Raw genomic sequence first — 25,957 nt, 5'->3', positions numbered from 1 at the left:
TGAGCCACAGCGTGATGTTATTCAAGGCAGAACGGTAGTGTCTCTACAGCTCTTGTGTACAAATATATGTCAAACATTTCTTCATTATCTTGCAGAAAGTTCCCCTTTTTATTTGTTTATCATGTTAAAAAGCTTATTTGGAAAATAGTTTAGTAGTGGCCAATATTTCTTCCAAACTTTTTTTGTGGGTAAGTTTTGAAGGACTAATTTTTGTACTGTTCATATGCACTTTTGTTTGACAAAGAGTACCTACCTAGTGTGACAAAAGCAAAAATAACACCCTCTTTTTGCATGTGTTAAAAGGATTTTATACTCGTAATTGAAAAATTACCACTTTCTTGTCACATCCAATGAAAACATGTATTGTTGCAACACATAGTAATGTGCATGAAAACAAGATGAGCTGAATTTCCATTTGCATGTTTCCATTCATTTCAGTTCAACTTCACATTTTTTCCATGCTTCATGAAGAAAAAAATATATACAAACTTTAGAGAAAAGGGTTAAACAAGAAATAAAAAGCAGTAAATATCAAATTAACAGCAAACTAAAAGAAGCAAATAGAACATGGAGCTGTTTTAATAAGCAAAAGCTTGTGGAAAACAGCTAACAGATACAACACAAACAAACAAAAACCTAAAAGACAAACAAAGACATTACAATGGTAAGCAGACACATGTTTTCTTTAATATTTGGGTTTTTGTCTGTGTAGCTACTGCCCCTCCCAGTCAGCGCCCCACCTGTGCCCCTTGGCAGGCACCCTGCGCCCCTGGAGCACCTGTTGCCTGCATCCCTGAGTTTTATCTCTGTGATCATTACGACGATTGTGGAGACAACAGTGACGAACAGAATTGCCCCACAGGTAATAGTTAACTTCTGTTTATCCCCACATATCCTCTCTGTTCTGCTGCAGAAATAACTCTGTTACTTTTGTCAGATCTTCATCTTCATCTTTATCTTCATCTTCATCTTCATCTTTATCTTTATCTTCCTCTTCATCTTCATCCTCATCTCCCTCTGCCCCTTCCTCTTCATCTTCCTCTTCATCTTTATCTTCCTCTTCATCTTCATCTTCATCCTCAGCTTCATCTTCATCTTCCTCTTCATCTTCATCTTCATCTTCATCTTCCTCTGCCTCTTCCTCTTCCCTTTCCTCTTCATTTTCACCTTCACCTTCATCTTCATCTTCACCTTCATCTTCAACTTCACCTTCATCTTCCTCTTCCTCTTCCTCTTCCTCTTCATCTTCCTCTTCCTCTTCATCTTCCTCTTCATCTTCATCTTCATCTTCATCTTCATCTTCATCTTCATCGTCATCTTCATCTTCATCTTCCTCTTCATCTTCCTCTTTCTCTTCTACTTCATCTTCCTCTTCCTCATTCTCTTTCTCTTCCTCTTCCTCTTCCTGTTGATCCTCATCTTCATCTTCCTCGTCATCTTTATCTTTATCCTCATTTTCATCTTTCTCTTCATCTTCCTCATCATCTTACTCTTCCTCTTCATCTTCCTGTTCCTCTTCCTCTTCATCTTTATCCTCATCTTCATCGTCATCGTCATCTTCCTCTTCCTCTTCATCTTCATCTTCCTCTTCATCTTCCTCTTCCTCTTCATCTTCCTCTTCCTCTTTTTCTTTCTCTTCCTCTTCCTCTTCCTCTTTATCCTCATCTTCATTTTTCTCTTCATCTTCATCTTTATCCTCATTTTCATCTTTCTCTTCATCTTCCTCATCATCTTACTCTTCCTCTTCATCTTCCTCTTCGTCTTCCTGTTCCTCTTCCTCTTCATCTTTATCCTCATCTTCATCTTGACCTTCATCTTCATCTTCATCTTCATCTTCATCTAAGTATATAGCAACAAGCCAAACTTGGCCCATGACGCCATGGGGTCAACCCCACAACCCCTATTTGATCCGCTTTTGCCCTCATTTTCTTTTAAGGCCATGTCATAAAAGGCAAATTACATGCAACCTGTTCCAGGCAATCCCAAGAAGAAAAGGAATGGCTAATTTCAAATTGTATGTAATGTTCTGAGAAGTTTTCATAAGGTGTTTTTTTTTCTGATTTCAAGATTTCTGTGGTCAGGATTTTTGGTCTGATTGCAGGATTCTAAAAAAAAATCTTAAGAATCTGGAATGCATGCGGTTTTACTGTAAGGTGTTTTTATTTATTTGGAACAAAAAAGAAATGGGTATTTTTTGTGCCTTTCTTGGCAAATACAGACATATACGCTAGACCCTTCGTTGCTCATGCGCCATTGGCGACCCACAAACTAGATGTCGATTATTTTATGGATTTTTGTAAACTTCATGACAAATGTACTTCTTTGGGGTTTTTTTTGCTTGCAATGCATTTGCTTGCATTGCCGTGCATTTGTTTGCATTGCAGTGCATTTTCTTGCATTGTAATGCATTTGCTTGCCTGCAAGTTGGCCTGTAAAAATACTTATCTGATGTTACCTTCTCCTGTGGTAAGATTTCCAGTCTTCCAGCTGTGCAAATTTTGCTTTTAATTTTGTTTCAATTTTGTTTTCAAGATATTCCATCAACATGGCAACCCCCAATGTGGACAACACCTCTTAATTGTCGCAGTGATTACTTCAAATGTGTAGACAACTCCGGGTGTGTACCCAGGATATATGTCTGCAACGGTATTCCTGACTGTGAAGATCAGAGCGACGAAGTTGATTGCTCCAGTAAGTTTGAAAAGATGTAAATATGTTTTATGGAACAGAGCGGATATTGGCAGAGTTCTGCAGAAGTGGCTTGTATGATTACTCAATGACGTGATGAGTCACGCGTGACCAAGTTAACCCTTATTAAACCATTGGCCACCTATGTCGACTACACTAGATCCTGCTCTCGTTAAACTTGGTGGCCAGTTGCTATCCCATATTTAAAGCTGTTAATTAGACGATGCTCAAGAACAGTCACTAGTCGAGTATTTTGAATACTGTTCAGGCCTTTTGTTTCAAGTTGTAAATAACATAATTGGCGCCATGCAAGTTTGTACATGTATATCTGTATACAGTGGAAGGTCGCTATACCGAACACCGCTATACTAAACATTCAGCTATACAGAACAATGTCCTTGGCTCCCGATTTTCGTGTACAAAATGTGCCAAGAAGACTGACAAGTGGCTATTATTTCCACAAGGAATAGAACGGGAAAGCCTCTCATTGCTGAAGGTAGTACAATTCAAAAACTGTGTAATTACATTATTCAGTAGTCGGTACGAGTTCCAAGTCGTCTTTCAGTAACTACTGCGGTGTGCAAGCTGAAGTTTTGAAGGGCGCTATTTATTGAAAAGTGAGTACTGAAGCACCAGCAGCTTAAAATCGCTACACCAAACAGTCGCTGTTACGAGCAATTTCTGAGGATCTCGCGATGTTCGTTATAGCGGCATTCCACTGTACCTCAAATTTCAAGCAAAAATATCAGAGTCCACTTCCGTCACGGGCAGTGGACCCACCACGTGTACTGGTTAATGCGTGTGGTGCGCGAAGTAAGAACAACTTAGTGTCGCGTGAACGTCGGGCATTGTCGGCAGTGCATTTGAATATCTCTCCCAGTGGTCTCCCCAAACTCTCTCTTTCTCCCAGTGGTCTCCCCAAACTCTCTCTTTCTTACCGTCGAGGGGGCACTTGTGCACAGAGCTTATTAACATCTTGACTTCAACTTCCCTTTTCACGTAGCTCACATTGTCCCGACATCGTCCGGTTATTGCAATGAATTCCAATTCCAATGTGACGGTAGATCGTGCATCCCTTCCTGGAAGGTCTGCAATGGACATGCTGATTGCATAGATGGCACGGATGAGGGTGATTGCAGTGGTAAGTAGGAGTTGGGTGAGGTCTTAAAGAGTCTAAGGGCGGATCCGGGGAGGGGGGCGGAAGGGCTTTCTCAAATGAAAAATCGCCTTATATGAGAACATTTTGGTTACTAATTTTATAGTGACAAGTATTGAAAGGAGTTTGAGTTTATCACAACGTCCAGAAAAGATAAAATAGCGTGCGTTTTGCAAGGTACATTGTATGTTGGTGGGATATTTTTATCAGTATACAAGCTCGAAACTCAACATCGATAGCATGCATCTTAGAAAAATATGCGCATATGTTATTATTTTTATTATTTATTTTGACTTCAAAAAAAAAATACAGACAGTAATAAAAAAAAAAAATTAAAAACCCCAAAATTAAATGTCTTTTCTTCGAAATGTCCTACAGTACCTACAGTTCCGTTAGTTTGTAAATTTTTTCATTGGCGAAACAATATGCAAGCACGCACAGTTGCTATTATTCGTCAGTTCAGTGCGCGACGTCGCGTAGCTGCAGTCGGCTGAATGAGAACGTATCCCGGATACTGGATTCGGGTATACTTTAAAACATGAATCTGCAACTTCTGATTTGAAATTGAGATCCTAGAATATTGTTTTTCTCAGAATATACAACATTCACTGAGCTGAAACGTCATCGGGTTGGTTGTTAAACACCGGTACCCTTCTTTAGAATTTGAGTACTTTTGTTGTTCAAATGAAAACAAAATACACAAATTACAAATGATGTACTTAATCTTTAATACGTGTGTGTTTATACTACTGCATCTTATACACAGGCATGCAACTTTTCCTCGGATCAGCTGATTTCCTCTTTTTTTACTTCCCATGTGTGCCATTGAAATTAGAAAAACACTGTACAAAGTCTGGAAAAAATTTGAATTTCCTCTTTTTTTGTGATTTCCCAGTTGCATGCCTGTATACACTTGAAATAGAAAATGTGTCTTAGTCCCACAAAGAGAATCTTTTGAGCATTTTTCTCTCTTATGTTCTACATGATAAATTCAGCCTTTTTAATTTTTTTTTTCTGGTGATGGGATCGGCACTGAAATCTGTTACACATCTATGAAACTTGTCATTTCACTGACAGGCAAATACCATGTTAGATACTTATTTGGCAGTCCCACAAATACAACGACAGTGGGACTTTTCTTCTATGAGCCCTCACCTGAGCCCCAAGCATCCTACAATTACTACATCTACTATCGGTAAGTTCAGCATGATCCTAACGTCTCTAGCTCTATGGGCCGTATTCTTGAGCGAATGAGTGCACTGTAATGGCCCCATTTTGGGGTTTGAAGACTGTTGATAACTTGTGATGACTGTTGATAACTTGTGATGACTATCGATAACTTGTAATGACTGTTGATAACTTGTGATGACTGTTGATAACTTGTGATGACTGTTGATAACTTGTAATGACTGTTGATATTTTGTGATGACTGTTGATAACTTGTGATGACTGTTGATAACTTGTAATGACTGTTGATATTTTGTGATGACTGCTGATAACTTGTGATGACTGTTGATAACTTTTGATGACTGTTGATAACTTGTAATGACTGTTGATATTTTGTGATGACTGTTGATAACTTGTGATGACTGTTGATAACTTGTAATGACTGTTGATATTTTGTGATTACTGCTGATAACTTGTGATGACTGTTGATAACTTTTGATGACTGTTGATAACTTGTAATGACTGTTGATAAGTTGTGATGTCTACTTGATAACTTGTGACGACTATTGATAACTTTTGATGACTGTTGATAACTTGTGATGACTGTTGATAACTTGTGAAGACTGTTGATAATTTTTGATGACTATTGATAACTTGTGACAACTATTGATAAGTTGTGATGACTATTGATAACTTGTGATGACTATTGATAACTTGTAATGACTGTTGATAAGTTATGATGACTGGTGATAACTTGTGATGACTGTTGATAAGTTATGATGACTGTTGATAACTTGTAATGACTGTTGATAAGTTGTGATGTCTACTTGATAACTTGTGACGACTATTGATAACTTGTGATGATTGTTGATAACTTGTGATGACTGCTGATAACTTGTGATGACTGTTGATAACTTATGATGACTGTTGATAACTTTTGATGACTATTGATAACTTGTGACAACTATTGATAACTTGTGTTGACTATTGATAACTTGTGATGACTTGATAAATTATGATGACTGTTGATAACTTACGATGACTGTAAATAACTTGTGATGACTGATGATAAATTGTGATGACTATTGATAACTTGTGATGACTATTGATAACTTGTAGTGACTGTCGATAAGTTATGATGACTGGTGATAACTCGTGGCCACTATTGATTACTTGTGATGACTTCATAATTTGTGACAACTTTTGATAAATCGTGATGACTTGATAACTTGTTATGACTGGATAACTTGTGATAACTGATGATAACTTGTTATGACTGTTGATAACATGTGATCACTATTGGGATGACTGTTGATAACTCTTGATAACTTGTCATAACTTGTAATGACTGTTGTTAACTAGGGATGATTAGTGATAACTTGTAAAGACTATTGGCATGACGTGATGACTTTTGAATGTTTGCAACAGTTTGTGATTGCTTGCGATGACTTGTGACGACTCTTGATGACAAAAATCATTGTGATGACTTGTGATGAATATTTAATTTCATTTTTTATTCTTGCCTTTTTTATAAAAATAACAAAAAAACAGGAGGGTTCAAGACCATGGCCCCCTTTTTCCAGAGAATGTGATAAAGGATGTGGCACATGGTGGTTCCATTACGAATTACTACATCAGCAACCTGCTACCAGGGGCAAGTTATCAGTTCAGTGTCGCTGTACATCTGCCTGAAGGTGATGTTTTGTATGGCAGATCAGAGCCCACTGCTGTCACTCTACCCAGTGGTAAGAATTCCAAAATTGCCTAATTTCATATTAGCCCCCCTTCGCGCAGCGAGCGGACGATAAAATTCTCCGCATTTTCCAAATATGGGCATAATTTTTTTTTCAATGGGCCAATTAGTCCAAGCTTCCATGTAATCCTCACCCTACTATACATCACAAGCCTGTAGACTCCCATTGTCCAGACCCTAGCCACTCCGGAGTAAGGAGTGTTGAAAGACAGAAACCAAGATGGCGCCTAATGCCTTTGTGCAGTAGTGGGAGATCTTAGTCGCCAACCCGCAAGTGCCGCCGATCCCTTTGTTTCAACCCCTCGTGCCGCCCAGAGCTCAGACAGGTTGTAAACAATCCCTGGCCATGTGAATGACCTATATCTTGCGCATGTACAGGCATGCCAGGGTTAGTGACCTATAAACACATGTGGTGATCAAATTCTCCAAGTGGGCATTCCGCATAAAGTTTTTGGTCTTGATCCACGAAGGGTTAAGAGAGCACATCTTTATCCTACCTCTATATACCCTCAAGTTCCCTAGTGGTTCCCTGCCGGGTTTGCGGGATTGGATCTCTTTCTATTAGGCCGAGTTCAGCCTGGTTCATACTTCATGCAAGTGTGAAGCGAAATTCATGTTGTCAACAATGGTGGACGCGCTTCGAAGGTATTGTTGACGTCACAAATTTCGCGTCGCTTTTGCTTGGGGTTACAATGGCAAATATTACAAACAGGTCGCTGAGTTGTGTCAACAGGCTCATAATGAGTCTGCATCAAACAAGAGAGTTTAACTGCAGAGTGGCAAGCAGTAAGTAGTTTAGTTGCTCTTCACTTTAATAATGTAGAGTACATGAATAAAAGTTTCGATTGCTTTGTTGCTAGCTGTCAGCCCACCTGGCACTCCAACAAACCTACAAGTTCACGTCACATCAAGTTCAACCGTTCATGTTTCCTGGAACGCACCAAGTACAGGTTCAAGCATCGATCAATACGAGGTATGTGTCAACTTACATGCTCCAGTTTTACTACTTTAATCCATATAACCATAGAGTGCTGTGGCGGTTTGGGGCAGAATGAAGAGTAACAGTTGAGGCATTTGGGGCAGTACAAGAGCTTAAAGCTATCATCCATCATTTGCAGCCATCCGAAAAGTAGCTGGCGTAATTATTGTTGAAAAACATGTTTGGTTGAAAGATAGTAAGGGAACTAAACTCCCCGTGAAATTATTCTTTCTGGCAAACTGTCATTTTGAAGAAATCAACAAAAGAAGACCTTTCCAACGGTGCTTCTTAAGAAGCACCGTAGGAAATTTAAGTAAGTAGTTTGTTTTGTTCGCAGCGAAGCACGCGCAAGCATTGGCACGATGCACGCGTGCGGGCGGTTGCTATAATTCGTTGGATCAGTGCATGACATTGCGTAGCTGCAATCGGCTCATTGAGAATACGTCTCAGACGCTGAATTCAAGCCCAATTCAAAACATGATTCAGCAGCTTTTGATTTGAAACGAGATCCTAGAATGTTGTTTTTCTCGAAATATTCAGCTAAAGCTGAGCTGAAACTTCATCAGGTTATTTGTTCTCCACCCTTTAGATCTTGAGCATGTTTGTTGCTTTAAACGAGCAAAATACACAAGTTACAAATGATGGACTACACCTTTAATGTATTGGATAAACCTACAGGTAACACGAGTAACCGAATTTGTGCGTCTTGTTTATCATGCGTAACACATTTGTCTGGATGTCATCTTTGGTGCTTAGGTAGGTCTAGGTCTACTCTACCTACAATGGGGATAATAGTTATTAAACCTTTTCGGTAAGGTAATTACAGCCCAAGGAATCTCAAAAGGACATAAAAAATGTAACGTAACCGTGGAATTGCCCTTAAGCATTACTTAACTTTTGCTCTGATTACCTTTTGTTACTAAAGCTCCAGTACCACCTGGACCACGACGGACGTGTGACGCCTGTTACTGTGCTTGGCCTGTCAGCTGACATCGCAAACCTCATCCCTAACAGAGTCTACGCGTTCAAGGTGAAACTACCCATTTTGGTTTTCCTTCCATTGTTTGTCAGTTTGAAAATCAGCAGAGGCGGGAATTTAACCCTTTCCTTACCATGGGCGACTTTTGTCGACAAGAAGTACCCCCCTGCTGGTTCCCATGGGCGACTTTAGTCCACCAGGAAACCACACACAAAACACCCTCAACACAGATATATTCACTACTTTTCAGAAAGGCGGCATGTTGATATGTTTGGCCGCCCATACATCAACTATACACCAGCTAAAAGAGTATTTTCGGATCTTTCTGTTGGTGTGGTTTATTCATAGTGTTACCATTACAAAAAAACGAGAAAAGTGCTTCAGAAGTATCCATGCACAATTTGAGGTATGGAGTGCCATTTGGTCATGTGGTGAAATGGCTTGGAGTTTGATAATTGGGACCAGATGAACAAAAAGGCATAACTTTCTTATATTTGCACGTATGGACTTCATTTTTACATCACATAAAAGAGTAAGGTTCAAGGAACAAACTTTACACACAACACCTATGATTTTAATCACTCCTTGTCAGTGAAAATCTGGGTTGAAAAAAGTGAGTTTTTGACTCGTGCTCATTTTTTTTCACGCTCTAGTGATTTCCGCATGACTGAGCAAACAATTTGGTCCTGGGGAGAGCCAAGTCAATAAACAATGTGGGCATGAAAGGGTTAACATGTGAAGGCAAATTTCAAAAGTTAAGATATTCTTTTTTGGTATACTAAATTCTTATTAAACCGGCTTTGGCTCACACAGCCTTCTTCACAGTTGCTGAAAGAGGGCCATTAACAGGTATTTTTTGGAGTGCTCGTACTCGTACTCGAATGTCAAAGTACTCGTACTCGAAATGACGGTACTCGTACTCGGGCAGCAAAGCACCAGTACTCGGTGGAAATGGTTTAGTTTGACTTTATACACCATGGCCTTATTTTATCGATACTTTCAGTTTGAAATGGTTGATTGGCTTACGCGGAAAAATCAAAGTTTCCTGATTTTCCTCTGTTCACATGTGGACAAAGACACTAACAACAGCTAGCTGTGAGTGGGTCTGTATATCGGTCTGACCGGGTCTCTGCCAATCACGCACAATGAATCATTTGCTGTATGGCTGTATTCGGAATACAAGTACTTGTACTCGTACTCGTACTCGGAAGTAAAGTACTCGTTCTCGGAAGTATAAGTACTCGTACTCGGAGACCTGATCTTGTACTCAGAGGTACAAGTACAAGTACTCATACTCGTACTCGGCTACCTAAGTACTCGGCAGTATTGGTACTCGGGAAAAAAGTACTCGACTACAACACTGATTCTGATATATGCAAATTGTCTATTCAAATTTTGCAGGTGCGGGCTCATAATCCTTCTGGTTGGGGCAGTTTTTGTAATGAGACCACGAAAGATATAACAATGAACCCTAACGGTAAAGTTTTGTCTTCTTTGCTTTCCACTTTCAATGGAATATTTGATAAATGAGCTATTGTTTGTGTACAGATTTTTGTTTTTTCTTTTTTTCACTCTTTTTTTCCAGACTTTTTCTTTTACCCACAAATTAACTCTTTCGCTACGGAATTTAATTTACCTGTTTTGTCCCAACTGGACGTAATAAATCGCTGGAAATTCCGCTGGAAATGTACAATAAAAAAGGAGTGAATGTTAATGTGAATTGACATTATGATGACGTCCTATGATTTTGAATGATTTTTCAATAGTTCTCATCAATCTTCAAATTAATTATACTGCTTTGTTAGTTCCTGGTCTGATTGCGAAATAAACCTGCTGTATTGGTTAATATGACGCACAGATCTACTTTAAATTTACTTTTTCACCGTGACAAATACATTTCTCTCATTCCTCAAAGGGAATGTACATGTACATCATTGGTTTTTGCTGTAATTTTCAGAAATGAACTATTTGAGGGATTAGTATAATAGATGAAACATTGTTACACTAATATGTTGGAAGTTTGGAAGAAAATGTAGGGAAAAGCAAGAAAAACAAAACTGTTCAAGTAGTCTGGTTCCCTGACTCCACTAAAGATAAAATAGATAAATTTATAGATGCTGGAAAATTGTAAGGTAAGGGAACCAGTCTAGCTGGCCTGCACTTGTTCTTGAACATGTAACCAAAGCAAACAAAATTTTGACTGAAAAGTGGCAAATTTGGAGCAGTAGTTGAAAAATAGTCAGGTTTTTCCAAGGCCGACCACCGTTGGAAATGTATACAAAAACAAAATTTTCTTGAAAATGACTTCACACTAGGTGCCATAATTTTACAGGATGCTTAAGACTGTCGTGTACCAACATCCTAGTAAGGTATTTCGTAAAAACTTGATAGTTTTATTTTTCTGATGTTCGCAAATGTTGTATAACCCTTTAAACCAATAATATGCTTTTGGACGTATTTCCCAGGACTGGATTTCATATCCATTTGATTTATTTGCCCATATCTTCAACGGGAGTAATAGAAAGCTGACGTCTGGTGTGGGCATTTTTCTTTCACATACAGCAATCACAAAGCCCCCTAGTCATTTTCTGTTTGTAGCAGCTGGTGAAAACTCCATCACTCTGTTTTGGAGAAAGCCGGACACCACAGTACCAGTCACTGTAAGTATTCTGTATTAATGGCCAGGGGCTTTATGTCACGAAATTCATCTTATGCTAAAGCCAGGGTAATAATTGAGTGCCAGGAGCGTCCTTAGTGACGGATATGAGTGCTATACAAGAAGCTACTATTATTATTATTATTATGTTTAGACTTGTCTTGAAGATATAGTCCATCGTTTGTAATTTGTACAGTTTGTTCCTTTGAAGCAACTAAAGTGCTCACAATCTAAAGAAGGATACTGAACAATTAAATCTGATAAAGTTTCAGCTCAGCTTCAACTGTATGTAGAAAAACAGCATTCTAGGATCTCGATTTCAAATCAAAAGTTGCTGAATCATGTTTTGAATTGGGCCTGAATTCAGCGTCTGAGACACGTTCTCGCTGACCCGATTGCAGCTACGCGATGTCGCGCACTGATCCGACGAATTATAGCAATTTGGGGTGTGTGCGCTTCATGCCAATGTTTGCGCGCGCTTCGCCGAATAACAAAACGAACCACTAAATTCAATTTTCTTGGAAAGGCCTCCTTTCGTTGTTTACTTCAAAATGACAGCTTGCCAGAAAGAATAATTTCACAGGGAGTTTAGTCCCCTTACTATCTTTCAACCAAGTATGTTTTTCAACAATAATTACGCCAGTTACTTTTCGGATAGCTGCAAATGATGGACTATAGCTTTAAGACTTATGACGATTCCCCACTCTAAGATTGATCTTAAGCCAATAAAAAAAAAAAAACAGTTCTGCTTCCGGTTTCCCTACCTACCGTACCCTATTCTGACAGTTCCTACCTTATTTTTGTTATGGGAAAAATGAGAAGAAAACACCCAGAACCATCAATTACTACGTTTTACCCTTGACTACACACAGGACACTTGGCCTCCGTAAAATCAAATGGTGTGTTGGGGGGGGGGGGGGGGGGGGGGGGTGGGGTACCATCTGTCGATGGGAGCGCTGTTCAAAACCGATGACTGTGTACATTAATGGACAATATACATGTACATGTATGGTGCTTTTCAGGGCAGTCTTTTCAAAATGGGGGGGGGGGGTGTAAATACTCACGGTGTGAATTTGTTGACCATCTCCCACAATGCACTGGGAAAAATGAACTCACCGTGGCAAACTCTTGGTGGCGCACTGCATTGTGAATCGCCCAAATTGTCGATGGGAGCGCTGTTCAAAACCGATGACTGTGTACATTAATGGACAATATACATGTACATGTATGGTGCTTTTCAGGGCAGTCTTTTCAAAATGGGGGGGGGGGGTGTAAATACTCACGGTGTGAATTTGTTGACCATCTCCCACAATGCACTGGGAAAAATGAACTCACCGTGGCAAACTCTTGGTGGCGCACTGCATTGTGAATCGCCCAAATTGTATACAGTGAAATGGTGATTTTGTATCTGTCTCTCTTTTATTGGAACAGTATTACCTGATAGAATGTGATTCAAGGGACATTTGTGCAAACACTACCAAGACTACGGTCACTGGTGAGTATTACATCTTGTCATACCTGTAGAGGGCGCCTCAAACCCTTTCAAGCAAGAAATGAAAATTGTGACCAACTTGGCAAAATAATAACAAGCTGGAATTGATCTTGGAAGCTGCGGGCCAACAAATTTGTGTTCATGCTCGAGTGACGTGATTGTGCCATGTAATTTATGGAAGGAGTAGTGTTTAGAGCCCAGAAATCAGGTTTTTGACCCTGGTGACCCCTTGGTGACCTTTGACGGGGTCGGTGGAGACCCATTAAAGTGACACAAGAGGGCCAGGGAGTTGATTTATAGCCATGCAAGGCTGTCACTTGATGTTTATTACTAATAACTAACGAATGGAGAGACACAACAAGTTGTTGAGTTGCTGTCTGCAGCTTTAAACATGTAAACTTCATTTGCATCTAGACTGGATAAGCCTCTGTACTGATGACGTCACACTTTGTTAACTTGTGTGCTTTCCTATGAGACCATGAATCTGTCGTCCCCACCAGGCTCCCATTGGGAAACAAAGTGTGAGGTCATCAGTACAAAGGCTTATTCAAGATACCTGTACATATATGTCCGTAAAAATAGAGGTTGAAATTTAATACAAATTTGGATGAATTCATCTAGTTCAATTCTTTCAATTCATACCCACGACCACAAAATAAACCAGCTTGTTTGAGAATTGATATTGTTTCTGGAATCCAAATGTGTTAAACAATTAGGGTATGTAGGTCAATGAGAGAAATAGTGTGCCACTGACTTGTCACATTGGTAAACTATTCACTTGTTGCAGTGGACAAACTTTGCCCGGGGACCGAATACATCTTTCGAGTGGCCGCAGGCAACAGCGGTGGTCCCGGTCCGTGGTCGGACTATTTAGGTAACAAAACTGAAGGGGCTGCACTCGACGCACCGACAAACCTCGTGGCGAAAACCAAAAGCACGACGAAAATAGATCTAACATGGCAGGCTCCATCTTCTCACGGAAATATCAACGTGAGTATTCCAAGCCAAATTCTTGTTTACTCAACACTAGCTGAACAAAAACAAAAGAATTTTCCTATGTATTCATGAATTTCACGGTAATTTTGATAATTACCCGAGTGTTTCTAACTCCTTTGTAACACTGTTCGCCTCTTCAGGGCTGTCAAAAGTCCATAATTCAGGTGTGTGAAATCTCAGCTTTTAAGCTGATTTCAGCTTTTTTTTGTTTTGGATTTCAGTTTTTTTCAGCTTTTTCCCTCACTTGCTATGTACAAAGGTATAGGAGATTTCCAAAGTTCAGCTTCTTTATACCTTTTTTCAGCTATTTTCAGCTATTTTTATAAGTGGTCACTCACACCCCTGATAATTGTTCTGTTACCTTTGGCAGACCTATGATATTTACTATGACCAACATGAGGGTAGCCTTCCTGGTCAATCGAGAAAGGATGTGTCGGCTTCCACAACGTACACTGCGAAAAACCTTGCTCCAGGAGTCACATATGCCTTTGAAGTCAGCTTAAGTTCAGACAGTTGTCGAAATGCGCCTAGGTCACTTCCAGCATTTGGCAGTACCACTTTTGGTGAGTTTGAATTGTTGGCTTTTTTTTGGGTCAGGTTGTTCTTTATGGATGGGTATGTGGGTGCCGTATTGCAATAACAACTCCGTCATCGGATAAGACAAAATATAAGTGGTAACGGCAGGTAACCTCTATTTAGAACTTATAGATCCTTTGTGGAAAGTTTCAAAGAGTAAATATTTCCATTTTTTTTAAGTGGATGAAAGTGTTTCTGCTTTTGCTCTTCCCCACTATATAAACACTGTATACTCGGTGTTTGTACGTCGGTGAAGGGCAAAACCTAATAATAAATTTACATCTCCCCAACGCAAATTCCATCTGATGAAAAGTGTTTCTGTCTCTGTTATTTGACATTATATTTCTTTGGGTAATTGTGGTGTTGTAAATTGATGTAAATGTAATATTTTTGCTTTTTTCCCCCCAGATGACAAACTGCCAGTCCGACGTGTGAAAAGTATCGCTAGCACCACCACAAGCATCACAGTGGGATGGACAGCACCCCGTGACACACCTCACATGCTGGTAAGACCACCTTTCTTTGTACGTCAGTATTTGCCAAAAATTGACGTCTATAACCAGGCTACAAGAACATAATTGTTTTTCTTGGTTTTTCCAGTATCTGCGAACCCAAAACGTCAAACAAGTTGTGTTACAACATTTGCCACTAAGGCCTAAAAAAAAGTCTCCGGGTATTGAGATTGCCCAAAAAGTGGTGCGGCGATGCGATTTAAAAAAAATAAAAATGTTGTTATTACCATTTTTTTTTCAAATGTTTGCTGATGACTGCAAATGGTGCCCGAATAATGCAAATATATTGGAGTCCAGAGAGGCCACATAAAGCTTATTCTCGATCATAGCCCCATCTAAAAACATGTTAAAATTGTGCAGCAGCAGAATTCCAGTAAAACCAATGAGTTTGGCGGTTTCGAGACATCATCTTTCGTTGAAAAAAAAAAAATTTCATTTTGCCGACACGCATGGCTACGGCGACGCGTGCGCATACCAGAAACCGGAGCCTTTTTTTTTTGGACTAACCCCCAAATCCATCAATTTCTGAAAATTACAGCAAAAGCAAATGTTGTATATATTCCATAGAACAAAAAAAACTCCTTTTTTCCCCTTCATTTTGCAGAGTTACAAGGTGGTGTACAATGAAACTGCGACCAAAGCGTCAAGCAGCATGACTGTTGGTCCAACGGCCAGAACTGAGATTAACGCGACCATTCACGGTCTGGTCCCGGGCATGTCCTACATGATCGTCATCAGCACCACTGCAGCTCACGCCGTACAGTCATCACCAGTAAATTTAACTACAAGTACGTTTGCTATTCAAAAATCCTTTGTGGCCCGTCTTTTTTCTGCTTGATTGTACCCATTTTTAGCTGTTCCCAATTTCAGTTGGGAATTTCAGACCCTTATATCATATCTCATAAATTATTAATCTGATTGGGTTGAAACTTCACATGAATATATGAAGTGATATATTGACTGATAATTATATTGCTTTATTATTACCGTGCGCTTTATTCTTGTCATGTTATGACGTCATGAATATTTCATGAGGCAATCTTTTATACAGTCTTATAACTATAGAACTATTTGACCTTATATCATATCTCATAAATTATTAATCTGATTGGGTTGAAACTTCACATGAATATATGAAGTGATATATTGACTGATAATTATACTGCATTATTATTACCGTGCGCTTTATTCTGGTCATGTTATGACGTCATGAATATTTCATGAGGCAATCTTTGATACAGTCTTATAACTATAGAACTATTTGACCTTATATCATATCTCATAAATTATTAATCTGATTGGGTTGAAACTTCACATGAATATATGAAGTGATATATTGACTGATAATTATACTGCATTATTATTACCGTGCGCTTTATTCTGGTCATGTTATGACGTCATGAATATTTCATGAGGCAATCTTTACAGTCTTATAACTATAGAACTATGTGACCGATTGATCTCAAGCCTGGTAGGCATATAGACAGGGAAGTGTTATAGATGAAAATTGGTTTGTCAAGGTCATGTGACCCTACTTCCGGTGTTACTGGAAGTGTTAATTTTATTCCCTAATTAGCATATCTAATGAATTATAAATTTGATGGGACATTTTTTTTTGAAAAATCATTGAATCATTTTGTTTACGGTCCAACAGACATTATTGGGAACAGCTCTGTGGTTGTTCACAACCACAATTTCTAGTTTACTTTCTATTTTGATTAGGTAGCCCATTCAGTGGAATCCACTGATCCCCCATGGGTCCCAGTAAAGAGAGCACAGTGTGAAGAAATTACAGTTTTAGAGGTGGGAGGAAAAGCCCAGAAGAGTATTCTGAGTAAAACCCACGGAATCAGGCAGGGACTGAAAACCCAATCCACATATTGGCCCAGGCGGTATTCGAACCCGGGTCACAGCAGTGGAAGGCGAGGAAAGTACCACTACGCCAACCTGACTCCCCATTACATAAACGAAAGCAAGAATATTAGTTTTTAAACGGTGCCGTGGTGTCAAATCCAGTCAGAATGGAGAAACAGCTGCAAAATGACGTGGGTTGGTTTTCAGCGATTTGAGAGTTTTGAAATGTTCTCATGCTACCAATGTTTTAAATGTTCTGACAAAGTTCAAACGGAAATTTCATAGACAATGTATTTCTTTTGAGAGAGGCATGTCTTTTCACAAAATGATAGTTTGTCCAAGATTTTGTTCTGAAATGACGCAAAATTAGCGTGACATTTTGGACAGTCTGATTTCCAAATTAAAAAACTTCAATTTGGAATACCCAACTTGGAAAAAACCCATATAATACCGATGTTTGTAAGAGCAAGGTATACAGCGTGTCCCCCAAAAAATGTCCCTCTCATAGACCACAGAATAATTACCAAAATCAAGTTTTATACTAATTAAGTTTACATATTTAGAAAGCCCACTTAATTTTGTAGTTCCTGTGAAAATTTCAAAGGTCTCGCTTCATTGGTTTTGAATACACAGGCTCTTATGTAACAGCAGTGCTTTCTGGCTCATTCCAAGTTTGACAAAAAGAAATGCACACTACATACCATACCTTATTCTATGCTTCACTTTTATTTCAACAGCTGTGTTCTTGTTTTTGTTATTAAGTAACTAAAGCCAAGTTCATTTACTTTTTTAAATGAAAACTAATCAAAGTTCAGTTCCACTAGTCGTGTTTGCTTTCACAGGGTGTGTTCCACTTATGGTTTGTCCTTCAATGTCCAGCTTGTAAACCTTTATTGTCCTCCTGCACGTCCTTCCACCTGATATCCATTCAAGGCAGTGCAGAAAATGTAGCACTGCAAACTTGGAATGGGCTGAAAAGCACTGCTGCTACATAATAGACTGTGTATTCAAAACCAATGAAGCGAGACAAATGAAATTTTCAGAGAAGTTACAAAATAAAATGGGCTTTCTAAATCTGAACACTAAATTGAGAATAATACTTGATTTTGGAATTAATTTAGCAGCCTATCAGAGGGACATTTTTATTGGGACACGCTGTATGTTCCATTAATATTTGTTGTTTGTGTGTGTTTGGTTGCAGACCGTGTGGCTGCTCCGCAGGAGTTTCATGCTGTCCCTGAGGCTGGAGGCCATTATGCCTTGTCCTGGCAAAAGTCGGCCAATGAGTACAATGAATCCGTGGTATGTATACGTAATAGTAAAAAAGAGAGGGTGACACAGAACCAATGCATTGCTGGCTGGAGTGGATTTAATCGACGTTTCGAGACAGTAAAACTGCTCTTCTTCAGGAATCTATACAAGTAAAAAAACCAACAATTACAAAACTTAAACAAAACAGACTTAAACGACAATACTAGAACTTAAACAAGGGTGATAAGGCCAACAAAATAAATAAGTTGGTCTCTGGTCAGTGCGCGCGTCGATTTTAATCATGCGCGTCGATCTTTTTTTTTTCCAAAATGATACGCGGTAGCTCCAACAGCGACCTCTATTTCCGCACCTCCTCAATGTTTTTTTTAACAAAGAGCACCAAGGAATGGGAAATTGCACCAAGGCAAATGATCGAAAGGACCAAGGCAAATTATGGAGGACACCAATGTACATGAGGACACCAAAAAAGCAAAATAGTACCCCACCTTGTCTGTACAATCCAAGCTTGAAGAAGAAAAAAAAAAAAAAAAAAAAAGCCGCGTGGCCGCGTCAATTCCGGAACTTTGGTCTGACCAGAGACCGAATATTTTTTTTTTTGGTCTAACTGTGGTGATTGAATCAGGTGAAAAAGGGTTGATGAATTTGCTCCCAGGGCATTATTAGAAGGAATGGTATCAGAAAATGGTAGTCATTCAAAGGTGCCGGTCAGAGAAAAGTCAATGTGTATGAATGTAAAGGTCATTGTGTGTGAGAGAAAAACTGGTTGAAGATATGGTTTTGGGTTGGCATGTTTAGGGAGATACATGTGCATATGTAAGTCCTCTGTGACAGAAGTGCTGGTGTGCTTCGGCTGGTATACATTGTACAGTAGTAGGAGCACATAGTACGTGATGTGTTTGGGAAAAATGAGACAGAACTTGGCAGAGGTCGAAATGAGGGTTTGTTCGTGGTTATTTCGTTTGTTCGTGGTAGGAAGAAGAACAAAACTCTCTTTACAATACTGTTTGTTGCGCTTCCATCGGACATTCTGGTGAGAAGTTATGGCTTTTTAAAGTTCACATGTATTTATCGACATGTCAGAAAAGTAAATTACTGAGAAAAGGCCTTTAAAGTACCAAGTTTTGTAGTCCTGAAAATAATAGATGCCAATGGTTTTTTCCCTTCAAAACACTTTTATTCCACAAATTTTATACTAAGGGAATAAATGTGTGCTCGAGAGGTTTTTATCACTCTGTTTAAGACCACTTAGAGTCTGGGTGCTGATAATTACCCGAGCCGGTTAAAAAATATCAAATAATTCGTTCAAAAAATCCCAATTTGTTCAACAAGTTCACTTCATGCTTTTTGAAACATCCCTCTGGCAAAATAATGGAGTGTTCAGCTGGCGAGTAAGATGTAAACAACTCTTTTATGGCGATTGACGCGCGCATGGCATGTTCTGCGCGATGTCGTGCAGAACGCACCTGGGGCGTTTCGTTTTGAATTTTGAACTGTAAAATTCTGACTCACTGGTAGTGTTGCGCATGCCTACGTGAGGATTGTGAACGTTCAACCAATGAAACGGTAAGAGGCACTGGATTTTTAGGAGTCCACATTTTATTGTGACACTGGAAAAGTGTTTAAGACCAGCTAGCCATGTCTTTATCATCCGTGTAAGACCGGCCACGTGACGGGCTCTCGACCAATAGGAATAGCTAAACTGTCTGAGGTATTTATGAATGTTTCTTTACAATTTGTATAGGAGACATATCAAAGATTACAAATATCAATAAATATTGCAATAATCACCCCAGGTGTTTTTCCCCATTCATTTTTCTCCACTACACCCCGTGCCCAGTTCCCTCTCATTTTGCCAGAACGCCTCGCCTGTAAGTCCTTCATGTGTTTTTATGATGAGAGTGTTTGATTTGTCAGGGTTACACAGTGTTCCGTGCACCAATTCCCATGCTCATGGTCATGGATGGCAACCAGGACGCTCCTCCCCGCTGCAAGGATTTGCAGGATAGTCTAAGCTCCTTTCAACCCCCAGAATCTGCCTACGTTCCCATTGCTAACACCACTTCGCACTTCCTGGACCTGAAGCCCCAGCCTGCCAAGGTTACCTACATCCTCAGGGTCAGCACGGGGGCTTACAGAGGGATCTATGGTCAGAAATCCAACGACCAGTGTGTGGATGGCTTTGACGCAGGTAAGGGAATAGTTGTAGGATTTGTGGAATGCTGTGGCCTCGTGGTTGAGGGCACTGATTCATGGTCTGCGGGTAAAGCTGCAGGTTGTGGGTTCGAGTCCTAACGAAGTCATGGTGGGTGCGCCCTTGGGCAAGGCGCTTTGTCACTGGTTGCTTCTCTCCACCCAGGAGTAAATGGGTACCTGTGAGGGCAGAGATGGTTATTGTGCATGGTTGATTAAGCTGCCTTGCGCCTAATAACAGGCAGCATCGAGCTGTATGCTCCCCTGGCAGCAGAGAAGGTTTCAGGAATGTTTGCCCTTTAAAACAGGGATAATAATAATTGTAAAGCGCTTTGATACCCCGTTGCGTAAAAGCGCTATATAAATGCCTGTTATTATTATTATTAAAGGGAGGAGATGCTTGAGGTGTTGCAGTGGTAGGTGGGGGAGGGCACCAGGGTGTCAGAGTAAACACCTTGATCAAAGACCTAGCTTGAAGAAGTTGTCAGGAAGTGAAATTTTGAAAATGAGTTACATTGTGTAATGTGAATACTTAGCCTTGGTCTGGCTGGAGGAGAGCAGTTTGCCACTCACTTTTCCTAAATCCGGTATCATATGAAATTTGTGACCCGCTCTGCAAAAATGAGTCTGATGTCGCATAATTTGAATTCAAGCTTTTGCCATTTTGAAATGGAAACAGTAAAAATTTGCTCAAAATTTGGATTTTTTGTTTTTGTTTTATTTTGGTTGTTTGATAGTTTTAGTTCAAATAGCTTACACAGAAATGTAAATATTGTAAGAAAAAGAAAAAACATTATGAATCTTTGGTGCTTTTCTTGGTTTGTTACAGTGTATTTGTCATTTTTCAAAGCCTTTTTTCTCCAGTGAGACACTTCTAGCTTTGCAAAAACTTTACAGAATGAAACAAGCACAACAATGCAACCAAATGTCCTAGAGAGGCCCATGATATACCAAATGAAAGCTTATTTCATTCCCATTTTATTAATGTAGTTAACTCAAAATGTCAGTTTTGCCACAACAGACTCATTTTTGCGGAGCGGGTCACAATGGGCTTCTATGAAATTTCGTCGCGTCAGTGCAACAAGGTCGTATCTCCTAAAATGGCATGAACGACGCAAAACGCGAGTTTTAGAATGTCTAAAGGTCGTATCTTGCTTAAGATATTACACGGATGTACACGCAAAGTCAATGGACGTCGAGATACGACCTTGTTGCACGGAGCGTATTTGCCAAGATACAACTTTGTTGAAGAATGGAGTTATTAACGCAAAACGCGATTTTTAGAATGTCAAAAGGTCGTATCTCGCTTAAAATAACATGGATGTACACGCAAAGTCAATGGACGTCGAGATACGACCTTGTTGCAAGGAGCATATTCGCGCGAGATACGACTTTGTTGCAGAATGGAGTTATGAACGCAAAACGCGAGTTTTAGAATGTCAAAAGGTTGTATCTCGCTTAAAATAACCCGGATGTACAGCAAAGTCAATGGACATCGAGATACGACCTTGTTGCACGGAGCGTATTTGCGCGAGATACGACTTTGTTGCAGAAATGGAGTTACGACTTTGTTGCACTGACGCGACGATTTGATCTCTTTTACCTTATAACCCTCACACTTGATCTGTCATTGTCCTTCATAAATTCACGGAGGCGCGTCCAATACAACCATGGATTCTGTATTTCATAGAGTCCAGATTTCACACAACACCAGCCTCAAAGACATTAATGCTGTGTGAGGCAGTGGTGACAGAATTTTAAAACATCTATGGCATGGGATCCAAGAGAATGAGGTTTGATTCATGATTTGCTGAAAACGCCAAGGCTGGAGAAACACGCAGAAAACACGGTTTAAATTTTCTTTATTCTTGATCGTCTACATTTCATACACTTTGTTTTCTTTCTAGGTGGAATTGTTATCGCTTCAGAACAAACACCTAGTTCATGCAATAAATGTGTTCCCCCTCCCCCTCCCCAGAAGAATAAACTCACACTCGTGTAATAAACATCACACTCGCGTACTAGTTTTTTATCATGTGTCACTTATCATTAACTTAAACATCATGATCTGCAGCCCATTATCTTCAAAGTGAGATATTACCATAATCAAATTTTGAATTTTTGCTGATGCTTAGTATGTGCCTAGCCGACATACTTTACATCCTCAATTGAGTGATCTGTTTGTAAACAGTGCTGAAAAGATCAAGCATTAAGATTCTGTTTAATCCAGCATCAAACACCAAATATAATGGGCCTTTTGCAGATACACCTGTCTGCAACTAATACCTTTGATATTTAATGAGATACCTTCTAAGGACCTGTATTAAGCTGTCTACCAATGGAATGTAAACCTCGCATTTGAAATGACCTTTCCTCAAAAATCGTTAGGCCAGCAAGCCCACCCCTGCACCCCAGACTGTGGTCCAGACCACCTGGATAGGTGCTGTAGCCGCAGCCATAGCCTTGACCATATGCTGGTCATTGCCCTGACTAAATTTGTGACTTTCCCCTAACTTCCTCAGCGGGCAAACCCACCTCTGCAACCCATACTGCTGCCCAGATCACCTGGATAGGTGCTGTAGCCGCAGCCGTGGCCTTGATCATTCTTCTGGTCATTGCTCTGACTTAATATGTGACTTATTCCCCCAATATCCTCAGCCGTCAAGCCCACCCCTGAGCCCCATACTGCGTCCCAGATCACCTGAATAGGTGCTGTAGCCGCAGCCGTGGCCTTGATCATTCTTCTGGTCATTGCCTTGACTTAATATGTGACTTATTCCCCCAATATCCTCAGCCGTCAAGCCCACCCCTGAGCCCCATACTGCGTCCCAGACCACCTGGATAGGTGCTGTAGCCGCAGCCGTAGCTTTGATCATTCTTCTGGTCATTGCCCTGACTTAATATGTGACTTATTCCCCCAATATCCTCAGCCGTCAAGCCCACCCCTGAGCCCCATACCACGGCCCAGATCACCTGGATAGGTGCTGTAGTGGCAGCCGTGGCCTTGATCATTCTTCTGGTCATTGCCTTGACTTAATATGTGACTTATTCCCCCAATATCCTCAGCCGTCAAGCCCACCCCTGAGCCCAATATTGCGTCCCAGACCACCTGGATAGGTGCAGTAGCCGCAGCCGTGGCCTTGATCATTCTTCTGGTCATTGCTCTGACCTACTTTGTGGTCCGTCATCGCCGCCTGCAGCGTAGCTTCATGTCCTTTGCCAACAGCCACTACGACCCGCGCTCCGGCACTGCCACCTTCACCAGCGGAGACGACGACCTTGGTAATTAGAGCCCAACCATAGACCATTATCATGTTGCAGCCATTTGATTTTTGTCCCATTCAAATCAGTGTAACCAAAGCAAGACTGGAAGGAAAAATGGTCTGGTTCCTTTTTTGCGCAAAAAAAAACATCATTCAGTACTGTTATTGGATACAGGGAACATGACTGAAATGGTGGCAGCATGATGAAGGTCTATAGATCATTCCGAGCACACAGTATGTTCATGGAGGCCCCTTCAATGACGAAAGCCTTGCGTCAGCTATTGTTCAGAGAACCTGTCATGGGGCAGTTGCTTTGTATATTAGGACGCATAAATGGAATGCTTTCACCAGTGAAGAGCCCTCCATGAATGTACAGTGAATATTTGTTAATCTGTCTAGTGGGCATTAACCCTAACCCCTTGGGTATATTTACTAGAAAGTATCCTGAATCCACCAAAATCCATCAATTTTGTCATGCTATCAAATTTTGGTGGCCAGCGAGTCCATCAGAATCCACCAGTTTCTAGCCGGTAGTAAATCTGTTGAGATCCTGAATCCATCAAAGTCCCCCGATTGTTCAATATGGAGGTGTCCTGAATCCATCAAAATCCTGCAGTACCCCTAGGCTTTATGTCCTGAATCCATCAAAATCCCCAAACTTTTTCAATATGGAGGTATCCTGAATCCGCCGAAGTCCCCCGAAACAGGGGTGTGTGGTTTTTAATGGATTCAGGTACGTTAGGGTTAATTCCCACAACTGCACACATGTACACACATCCGTTGTTGTTTGCTCGGACTGCTTATTTTCCAAGAAACTAATTACATGTACCAGGAACAAGCTTGTTGACCCCTCTCTTTTTGCTATGCCTATGTAAACAGCCATTCTCTGTGCATCATGTTCATTACCACATGATAGCGTATTATAGGGAATTTATCACGCAAGCAATAATCAGAGTAAGGTTTAATTTGAGCAGTACTGTACCTAAGACATGCCAGCTGATTTGTTTCCCAATGTACTTCTATCCAATCTAAAAAATGTTACATAAGCGATTGAGGTACATGTACAAATAGACAGTGTACATGTACATGTAGTAAGTCAATCTTAAGTCAATCACAATTCAAATCACAACTCAGGTAACCAGATTATGCTGAGGTTCACTTGATATTTGCATAAATGAATAAATGACTATACATGATTTGCATAATGATAATTTCCATCCAATCACATTGCAGGGGACGAAGAGGATCAGCCAATGATTCGTGGCTTCTCTGATGACGAGCCTCTGGTGGTTGCCTAAAGATGATGACACCAATCCACCTGGTTTGCATTTTGTTTTTGCTTTTGTACCAGAACTGTGTGAGCACTCGGCAAACTACAACCACCTAAATTTCATTGAATGGCATTTGATGGAATAGAATGAATGAATACTGAAATGTATATGCTCATTCAGTTCTTAATGAATAAAAATGATACCCAGACATTTCACATATTATAGCAATTGATTTCATATTGATTTTATTATTTTTTCCCAAGTATTTAGAAACGCGAGATAGTCACAATAATTGGAAGTGTTTTATGTAACCCCTGCTTAACCACACTTTGCTCCGTGTACAATGCCACATGTATATGCAGTGCAACACTTCCTATTAAATGAGGAAATGTCTGTGATTTTTTATAATTCAAACGGAAACGTACACAATAAATGCATACTGTTATCTTTTTTGAAAGCTTTATACTGAAACTGGATGTTAAATCCTTGCAGTTTCCATCTACTGCTAAATAGAGCATTAAGGTTAAGGTTTAAAGGAGAGGGGAAGATTTTTAAAAGAATTATTGTTCTTTTCGTGTTCGTGTTGATGGCTTGAGCACTTGAGTCACTCAAAATCAGACCAAGAATTCGCCAGTCAGATTTTAACAGTACTTTAATCAAATGGATGAGACAAACACCAGAGTCCACAGTAAGCTAGGGCCATTACTCTTTTTTGTGTGTTTACTTTATGCAATGCATGTTAATCAAATGTTGAATGGAACAAACCCAACGGGAAAAAAATCATGGAAGATCAATGAAGTTCTCTTTATTTTGATGAGTTGTAATTATCACAAGTCAGTCACAAGTCGTCCAGTTGCAAGTCAAGTGATCAGCTATTCAAATGAACTGCGGCAAAGGTTGTTCCAGCTGATAATGTAGTAACCAACGGATAATGTATCACCAACCGATAATGTCACATAAATTGACCGATACTGTATCACCAACCGATAACGTAACACAAAATTGACCGATAGTGTAGTAAAATGTACTACACTATCAGTCTATTGTTGTTGACTATCGGTCCTAACCGATAACGTAACAGCAATTGACTGATTGAGGACATTTACTACAGTATCCGTCATATTTGTTACATTATCGGTTAGTGATACAATAT

General features: G+C 39.9%; 1 protein-coding gene across 3 annotated transcripts in view; it reads left to right on the top strand.

Annotated features, from left to right (window-relative positions):
* Positions 1–25,752, top strand: part of LOC119733266 (sortilin-related receptor-like) — a 75,110-nt gene extending 49,358 nt beyond the window's left edge. Inside the window, exons 28-45 of one of the 3 annotated variants that reach the window (XM_038206850.1) lie at positions 713–862; positions 2,533–2,691; positions 3,692–3,829; positions 4,922–5,039; positions 6,563–6,756; positions 7,625–7,737; positions 8,669–8,773; positions 10,124–10,199; positions 11,285–11,382; positions 12,810–12,873; positions 13,658–13,860; positions 14,237–14,429; positions 14,851–14,948; positions 15,559–15,742; positions 18,010–18,110; positions 19,995–20,268; positions 23,337–23,552; positions 24,767–25,752. In XM_038206850.1, the coding sequence (XP_038062778.1) occupies positions 713–862; positions 2,533–2,691; positions 3,692–3,829; positions 4,922–5,039; positions 6,563–6,756; positions 7,625–7,737; positions 8,669–8,773; positions 10,124–10,199; positions 11,285–11,382; positions 12,810–12,873; positions 13,658–13,860; positions 14,237–14,429; positions 14,851–14,948; positions 15,559–15,742; positions 18,010–18,110; positions 19,995–20,268; positions 23,337–23,552; positions 24,767–24,831 (2,549 nt within the window). In that variant the 3' untranslated portion in view covers positions 24,832–25,752. The other 2 variants (XM_038206851.1, XM_038206852.1) reach the window with 2 other exon arrangements.
* Positions 25,753–25,957: the final 205 nt, after the last annotated feature.

The sequence above is a fragment of the Patiria miniata genome, unplaced genomic scaffold (assembly GCF_015706575.1).
Source record: "Patiria miniata isolate m_02_andy unplaced genomic scaffold, ASM1570657v1 HiC_scaffold_25, whole genome shotgun sequence".
Classification (NCBI taxonomy): domain Eukaryota; kingdom Metazoa; phylum Echinodermata; class Asteroidea; order Valvatida; family Asterinidae; genus Patiria; species Patiria miniata.
This window is presented reverse-complemented; position numbering and strand designations above follow the sequence as displayed.